Source organism: Haliotis rufescens, unplaced genomic scaffold, assembly GCF_023055435.1.
Source record: "Haliotis rufescens isolate VD_foot unplaced genomic scaffold, xgHalRufe1.0.p SCAF_57, whole genome shotgun sequence".
Taxonomy (NCBI): domain Eukaryota; kingdom Metazoa; phylum Mollusca; class Gastropoda; order Lepetellida; family Haliotidae; genus Haliotis; species Haliotis rufescens.
The window spans coordinates 803,203-812,144 of record NW_025964301.1 but is presented as its reverse complement, the minus strand read 5'-3'; the positions used below and the strand labels follow the sequence as shown (position 1 = coordinate 812,144).

At 37.6% G+C, this 8,942-nt stretch overlaps 3 protein-coding genes across 3 annotated transcripts; 2 read left to right on the top strand and 1 right to left on the bottom strand.

Moving 5' to 3' along the window:
• Window positions 1-10: 10 nt before the first annotated feature.
• On the bottom strand, window positions 11-2,302 carry LOC124137824. Its single transcript, XM_046504291.2, has 2 exons — window positions 1,989-2,302; window positions 11-625 (listed from the first exon to the last, which is right to left on the bottom strand). The coding sequence occupies exons 1-2, from the start codon at window positions 2,139-2,141 to the stop codon at window positions 383-385; spliced, it is 396 nt and encodes a 131-aa protein (XP_046360247.2). The 5' UTR covers window positions 2,142-2,302; the 3' UTR covers window positions 11-382.
• A 242-nt stretch (window positions 2,303-2,544) lies between these two features.
• LOC124137868 (mitochondrial fission process protein 1-like) lies at window positions 2,545-4,832 on the top strand. Its single transcript, XM_046504346.2, has 3 exons — window positions 2,545-2,675; window positions 3,347-3,474; window positions 4,257-4,832. Exons 1-3 carry the CDS (start codon window positions 2,567-2,569, stop codon window positions 4,587-4,589), a joined length of 570 nt encoding a protein of 189 aa, XP_046360302.2. The 5' UTR covers window positions 2,545-2,566; the 3' UTR covers window positions 4,590-4,832.
• A 2,364-nt stretch (window positions 4,833-7,196) lies between these two features.
• On the top strand, window positions 7,197-8,171 carry LOC125374421 (histone-lysine N-methyltransferase SETMAR-like). Its single transcript, XM_048385299.1, has one exon. The coding sequence runs from the start codon at window positions 7,197-7,199 to the stop codon at window positions 8,169-8,171; it is 975 nt and encodes a 324-aa protein (XP_048241256.1).
• Window positions 8,172-8,942: the final 771 nt, after the last annotated feature.

Below are 8,942 nucleotides of genomic sequence, written 5' to 3'. Positions count from 1 at the left end.
GAAAAAAATATTATATTTATGTGGGTTTATTGACAAAGATCACATAAAAAACATGGAATGAAAATGACGAGAAATATATCACAGATTTGGACTTGGTACAAAGCGCAAGTATCGAAGACAATTGCAAGGATTTATTAAGGCAATCTCAAATTCTCAATAGACGAAATAAAAATTTAGTTTTACAAAGGTGGCTTATTTATTATTGACGGTATAAATACTTATGTTTACATTGTTATAATGAATACAATGCTAAAATATCTGCAAAAGAAAAAAAGGACTTTAGTAAAGCTCCCAGTTTGGGGACAAATTAACAGCTGTTTCCCAATGTCCCTTCCACATGCCTTAAAAAGACGGATTCTTGTGCATCCTGACTTCTAAAAGCTCACGTAGGCTTGTCAACAGTGTCCGTTCTTGATGAGATTTTGCTGGATATATTGGCAAACTCTTCAACCACTGATATTGCGGTTTTCTTCGCTTCTCTGCTTGACATGATTTTCACACCTTCTGACCCAGGTAAACCCCGCCGTTTGGCATCTTGGTCCATCAGTTTCTGAACTTTCTTGTCAAGTTTTATGCATTCCTCGCGTGTCTTGCGCACACGCTCTATCATGAACTGCTCTTGTTGCTGTAAATCAACAAGAATTCACATTAAAGGTGCAACATTCAATTTATAATTCAAATATAATATCAGCTCTCATGTGAGAAAATAATTATTCTGCTGTGCTGAAGCCCATTTCTGTTTTTGATTTGGGAGAATTCCATAACAATGTTGACATAAATGCTCAACAAAAATGCTGGTCGGAACAAACATGCAAATAAACCTCAGGACCAGTAAATCTAAAACTGGTGGTCCAACTGGCTGGTGGTAAATATTCAATGTCAGTATCCCAAATCGTATTTGTGTTTGATGATTGGCTGGAGTTTTAGAGAAAATATACTTCAGATCCATCATAAAGTGTTAACCCTCTGGATACCGAGGTTTTTTTCTGAGGCACATTTTCCTAGGGGTTGCAGAAGCTATTAATTAAAACATAGACTAGTGTGTACAGAGGGCATGTCACCATCAAGGGAATTAGGTGCAGTGTGAAACCAAAAACATTAGCATGATCAGGGAGGAGCATAAATAAATGGCACATTTTCCGTATTCGACATAATTAGCACCCCGCTCTCAAAATTAGAAATGGGGGCTCTTATTAGAATGTTATTTTGGTGAAAAAAAAAGAGTTGACAGATAAATTTTGTGGTTTATGCTGACAGCCTGAAATGTTTATATACGACAAATATAGTTTCCAGAATTTAATTGCCCATAATTAAGGGTGCATATAACACACGTATGCGTATTATAAGCGAATAAATAAGTCTTGTGTACATTGATCAATCGAAAGGGGTGCTAATTGGGATTGTTCACTAGCCAATATATTAGCAAATATCACCGTGGGCGCTTATTAGAGTTGGGCGCTTATTACGTCGAATACGGTACTTTTAAAATGTTGGCAGGCCTCATTCGTGGTTTTTACACTTGTGGTTGAAGAGATTGTTGAAAAGGTATACAAGTACCAGGTAAGAGTCATATTCAGGGAGATGGCAATTTTTATATCGTCGGAAATCGTTTTTCGGACATCATACGTTTTCGAACGACCATTACTCGCGCTATAACAGGGTGTAGCATCACACAGACATCTTAAATAATCAGATGATGGCTTGTTTTTAAGAGATAGTTGTCTTTTGTAGTGAACGAGATGTTTTACAGTTGTTCATGTGATTGGAGAGAAATCTAAGAATGTTTCTTAAGCGTCCGAAAACCCATAACACGGGGATACAAAAACTCCCACAAGCACAAATTAATACATACATGTCTCTGCGATGCTCGTTGTATCAAGTGTTCAACAAAGTTTAACAAATAAATATACTTGTAATTAATCATATTACATTGTTCATATAGTCATTTCTTTGCATCGTACCTATTTCCTTAATATAAGGTCATTTACCTTTCTTCTAAGTTCAGCTTGAGTCTGTTTTTCTTCTATTTGTTCACGTGTAAGCGAGGGTTTGACGTTTACTCGTGTAAGTCGTTGTGGTGGTGGTCTCAGTTTTCGCTCGGGCTCGCCAAAGTCTAACTCAAATGCTTTTGGTTTATCCATTGCGTTTTTCAGTTCGTGTTGTCATGTCACCACCAGTCTATACTGACAAAAACACAGCGACATGCACGGCTGCAGCAACTACATCACATCGCCAGATGATGAGGATGTTTACATTGGACACCGTTTGTCTCTTGACGACAGCACTTCCGTTGAAGAGGCACGCGCTGACATGGAGTTACCTTCAAGTTACCTGAAACAAAACAAATAATGTTTGAAATTCAGCGTTAAAGATAATTAAAGCAGATGACGGTTTCATTGTTCGAAATCAATCACAAATATTTTCTATTAATATTCGGAATATTATTGTTACACAATTCGCATTAATGCCATACCGATGAAGTATATGGGATTTAAGAAAATATTACGCCTGAAACCAGTTGTTAAGAATATCTTATTATTTGGATTGACCTTCAGGAATCGTCTGCATGAAATTTATTTTAGATTTATGCACGTGGAAAGTAACGACGGATTCCGACGATCGTAATCGTGAAAGAGAACATGACATATTTAAACATACTTTGATAAGATATTTTGGTATGTGAAAACATATTTTATTTGTAGCGAGAATGTCGTATCTGCCATTTTTTCAGATAATGTAGCCTCCATTTACCATTTCATCTAGGTCCTCTGTTTTCGCGCAAGGACACTTTCTATGTAGTTTTAAGTACAGTTTGGCCATTGCCATGCAGACACACCAACTGACTGATATATTTATTATAGTCTTTCATACCAGTAAATTGTATCAAATTTGAAGCGTTAAACATAAAGAAGTAGGATTATCCTATAGACTGATATATTGATAAAATGTAAAAATAAATCATGTAGACCCACATGGGTTACCAAATGAACAAAGTATTGTTCTTGATTTATGTGTGGAATTAGTAATTAATTATGAAAATGGGGTAGAATGTACACTGTCACCCTCTATCACGTCTATTATCTAGTGTATTAGATCTCCATTATATGTTTAATAATACTTTATCATGCAGGTTTATTAAACATACATGTATAACCTATTTATGTAGAGAACTAGAATCTGTTTTGTGTGTTTACAGGGATGTATATTTGTATATGTAAATAAGTTGTAAAAATCGATGGACACTTTACTCTTTGGATACTTTTAGGCTAGTAGTGTTCCAGGTTCAAGACCGGCAAAATATTGTTTTCCTGAGAAATGGACTAATACAAGTCATGTTTTCTTGCAGGCTATGCCAATGAGGTAGGTGAATCTTTCCGTGCCCTGATCCACGTGAACTGGGTGCGGTTGTCCTACCTGACAGCATCTGGATATGTGGTGGCAGACTCCATACACAAGGGATACCTCACTTCACAGGTTAACCACACCACTATTTTGAATTTCCTTAAAGATTTGATTTAAATACCCAGTAGTTTGTTCTACTCATACAATTTTGGCAATAACTAACAGATGGACAATCCATATCTATAGGCAAAGTTGTTATTGAAATGGATAATGGTATTTATTCCTCAACTAGTGGTTGGAATGTGTGTTTTTAAAGCCGAAAGCCAGAGTTTGTTTTTTCACACATGTGTGGAACCCATTTTTGGTTTAGCTGTGATACTTAAAAGAAAGTGGCGTAATACCCTTCTCACTCATTCCTAGGGTAGAAGAACTGAGTTTCTGTTAATGTGTGTTATTGTTTTGAATATTTTGTATTTTCATTGAATTATGAACATGATAAGCAGTCACTTCTGCTTAAGGAACAACTATATAAATTTAATCTATATCTAGTCAATAGACCACCTTCTTGATCATGATTTCAATATCTTGATTTTATTAGACTGTACAGAGTTTTAGAACAAGAAGAATGTTCTTGTTGTAGGACCATAATTTATAAAAACTTGGGTATTAATTCACAATTAATACAACATTACATAATATGATTTTATTAAGGGTTAAAATATCGATTTTAGTCACTAGTCTGAAGCCTGAGTCTAGTAAAATTCTGTTAATACATGGTGTCCATATGAATACACTAAAATCTAATGAAAATGATGTCAAGATCCATGTTTGGGCAAGTAGACTCCAAAGTATTTGGCACAGACTGAACTATTAAACTATTTCAGAATTAAACATTATTACTGTTCTGCCTTCAGAAGTCCTTCAATAGTCCGCATGAAAAGAGAACTCAAGTTTCCGTGTCAGTGGGTGACACTTTGGTCTGGCAGGGTTTGGCATCCGTCGCTATTCCTGGTCTGACAATCAACAGAATCTGTGCCCTGTCTAACATCCTCTTGAAGAAAACTTCCAGCCTCCCATGCAGTGTGAGAAAATGGACAACCACAGGCATAGGACTAGTCTGCATCCCTTTCATCATTTCTCCGATAGACAGATCTGTCGATCACCTCATGGACAAAGTTATTCGACCCTATTATCCTGTATCAAGTGACCCACATAGTAACCATGAAGATTCGGAATCAGGATCTTGACCTTTTTCAAAATGAGACACTTCTGCATTTTATTGTGTATGAAAGAGGGACTTTGATTGTAGACGATGTTTGCATGATAATGGCAAAAAGAGGTAGATTTTAGAATTTGTATGATCCATGTGACCATTTGTGGCAGAGCTCCAGATAAGCTGCGTATCTGCGTGAAATACGCATCAGAAATGCAGAAATATGCAGTAAAAAAAAATCCAAGCATATCAAATAAGCAACGAACATTACAGATACGCTACAAAACTAAAACTTGTGCATATCATCAAAATATTGTGAAGTAACCCTGCGTATTCGATTAGCAAATCAGAGACTTATTTTGAAATTTAAACGGGCATTCCGTCAACCTTGCCAAACTCCACCATGACAGTTACATCATGATCATTTGCCATCACACTTTCTTGTGGAAGTATCGTGGTATTTTTGAGTCCTATAGAGCTCTCCAACCCATACGACACCAGTTTGCAGGGACTAGATGAATAGTGTTTTTAAATATTTAACTTAAATCATGTTAAATACCCACATCTGTAAAAACTAGTGGGTAACAGAAATTTGAATACCCAGATAGAATTACTGATACCCAATGATTTTAAAATGCATGGGTAAAATACCCACAACACCAAAAGTTTATCTGGAGCTCTGCATTTGTGGTACAGCATTTCCTGCAACATAGTAAGCAGTAGATGTCATGTAGATCGCAGTCATCTGATGTTAAACAAGAAACACTCTCCAACAATTATCCACAACATTTTCTTTATCTGTTTATGTGCAACATGATTCCAGTTAGTGAGGATTTAGTTGAGGATTGAAAGGCCACCATGTGTTGTGGATACTTGTTCACGCTGTCCTACTGGGTTGCTGTGTCTCGGTTACAGGGCACTTGTTGTGGACTTCAGACATGACCGTACTCTGTAACACATGGCCGGTCAGAAATAAAACAGAATCAACACCAGCCATATTTGGAAGTGTCTTGACAAAAATTGGCCTTTAATAGTTAAACTGTTCTTGCCAAGTATCTCTTAGACATAGGTTGACAGAAACTTCCATATCTTGCTAGGTGATAACCGCAGGTGCGTCCCGCTCGACCCATGTCCACTTCTGGTGTGATGATGTTCATTGTTAGCAGGGATTTATTTTGGGTTCTAAACTAAGTGCCCATGGCAGGCGAATTGGGCAAAAATGCAGGGATGTGTAATTCCTCGTTATTTTCATCGGTATCCATGCGACAGACATTTGTCTCCCTGATATCCCAGAATGTTAATGTAAGAGGTATTGCTATTTGTATATAAAGAAATTTGCCAGATTCTTGTAAAGCAGAAATATAATACCAAATATACAGGTGTATTTATTGATATATATTTTGTATTTAAAACTTACGTAATACTTCCACATACCACTATGGAATTATGTTTTATGACAACAAATTGTACTCTTGGCCTTGAAGACAGTTTATTCTTGGATACTGAATAAACTCTCTCTCTCTTTGTTGCTGACTGAGGTGTAAAACAACATTTACTTACCGATAGAATTTTATATGATCAAAGATTTGTAGAAATCTATTATATATACTCAGTCCATGTTTTTACTCAGATATATGTATATGTAGTATTTAAACATACACTGATGTCAGCAATGCATGCAGACCAGCAAACTACCCCCAAGAAGTATTCATGAAACGCCGTTGAAATGTTCTTGTTGCCACGTGGGGGGTATTTCTTCCTTTAGACAAGGTGGGAGTCAAGGGGTACAACTGCGTCTTCTCAAATACTTCATGCCAAAATTGAAAAAAATCAAGTTCTTAAGCCACAACAAATCAATATCTTGTTTATCTTTTTCCAAATCTGCAGAAATTATGGTTTTATGTTTTTCAACAATTTACACTATTTGGATGCAAAATTACTTCCAAGGCCAAAAATAACCTCAGGTTAGACTCAACGAAATGACAAACAAGTTCTTGGTATTTTTTGTGTCCCTTTCAGTTTAAATAATAACTCAGCTGATGCCCACTATGACCATTCAAATGAAAGGAAAATGTGTTGTTTCTTAATAATAACTTTTTTTTCATTTAGTTATTGGTAAATGAAGTTTGGTAGTGAAGTGTAACCTCAGGATTTGTTTCCACGTGATCTCAGGGTTTAATGATCTTTCGTTATCCTTTACAAACATCACCATGTAGATGATCTTTTGTGTCTGTCATCCTGCAGCGATTTATTTCCTTACAATAAAGTCAGTATATGTTTTTTCTGTATCATGTATTGCCAGTGTTGCTTTATTTCATTTCTTTCAACGATCATGGGAACACCGTGTCCAAAATGACTGCCTGCCCGCCTGCCCTAGGCAGTTACGAGGGATGGTCAATAAGTTCATAGAACATGGTATCTAAATGAACCCAGCAGAAGATTTGATGATTGTATCGTAATCTGGCATCTTTCATACTAGTGTCTACAAGAGTATAGGTAGTTACACCCATTAGTAATGTTACAGTACTTATTTGATGTGAGGTAACCTTGTTAAAATATGGATAGCTCCAAAACTGAGTATAGGGCTGTGATCAAATTTCTTACCAAAGAAGGAGTAAACGCTCGCACAATTCATGAGCGCATGGTTAATGTCTACAGTGAGGATGCTCCTCAATATTCCACCGTAGCAAAATGGGCTGCTGAGTTTAATCGCGGACGTACAATACTTGAAGATGACCCACGGTCTGGCAGACCAGCAGATGTCATCACAGATGAAATTGTGGCCAAAGTTCAAAATATAATTACGACTGATCGCCGCATCAAGGTGGATGAAATTGCCTCAGAGTGTGGTATTTCTCATGGAAGTGTTTGCAATATCATCCATGAACGTTTGCATATGTCTAAAGTGTCTGCCCGATGGGTACCCCGAAATCTGAATGCGCAAGATCGTCACCAACGAGTGGTATCAAGTCGAGAGCTCTTGGACATTTATAGGGCAGATCCAGAGAATTTTCATGCTCGCCTTGTGACTGGAGATGAAACCTGGATTCATCATTGGGATCCAGAAACCAAAAAGGATTCTAAGCAGTGGAAGAACAAGACATCTCCGCCGCCAAAGAAGTTTAAGACTCAGCCATCTGCTGGAAAGATCATGGCCACCGTTTTCTGGGATTCCAAGGGCGTCTTAATGATAGATTATAAGCCACCAAAGAAGACAAAAATCACTGGTGCTTACTGGGCAGATCTAATGAAGAAATTGCGAAATGCAATCAAAGAGAAACGGCGCGGGATGTTAACTGCTGGTGTTTTGCTCCTTCACGACAATGCACCTGCCCACAAGAGAAGAGTTGCGCAAGCCGCCATTCGTGAATGCAAGTTTGAACAATTGAATCAACCCCCATATAGTCCAGACCTGGAACCAAGTAACTATTATCTGTTTCGACATCTCAAGTCACACCTGCGTGGAACGAGATTCGCCAATGATGACGATCTCATTGCTGCTACAGAAGCTTGGTTTGGGGGGCAAGGAGAAGACTTCTATTTTCAGGGAATTGAGAGTCTACAGCATAAATGGGAAAAGTGTATTCAAGTGCATGGAGATTATATTGAAAAATAAAAACATGAAACCTCACTTACACCTTGTTTTTATATTGAGTTCTATGAACTTTTTGACCATCCCTCGTACCTTTGCTGTCAGGCTGAATGAAATTTTCCTCCACCTACTCAACTATCGGGCACATGATTTTAAGACTACTTATGCAATCAAGACTTGATTTGTCTCTTAGTTTTTGTGATAGTTCAGTATTTATAATGCCTGTGCGGGCAGTTAATTTTGAAGATGGGCAGGCAACACTTTCGGTCATCAACCTGACTGTGTTGTTGGGTTTAAAATTATTTCAAACACTTTTTGAACATGGATGGCCAATGATCTTTTTGTTTGTTTGTTTGCCTCACTCAGCAACATTCCAGTTAGTTCACCGTGTTCTGTAAACAATCCAATCTGGACCTGGCAATCCAGTGATTGATATCATGAGTATACCATACCATAACAGCCGAGTTAGTGAGTCTGATCACCCGATCACGTTTGTCACCTTTTATGACAAGCATGGGTTGCTGAAGTATTCTAACTGTGATCTTCACGGCAGCCCATCTTCCCAAGCCAAGAGAGTTAACTGACTATTAAAGTCTAGTTTCCACCCTTACCCAACTTGGTTTTGTTTTCACTGGACTAACTAGTCTATGCAAAATCGCGTAACAAAATCGACAACTGATTCGTAAAACTTTTTTTTGTTTTAATCAAAGTGCTGACGTGAAGACAATCCACGCAATTGGGATCGATGACATGCATCAACCAAGTCAGCGAGCCTGACCACCCGATCCCGTTAGT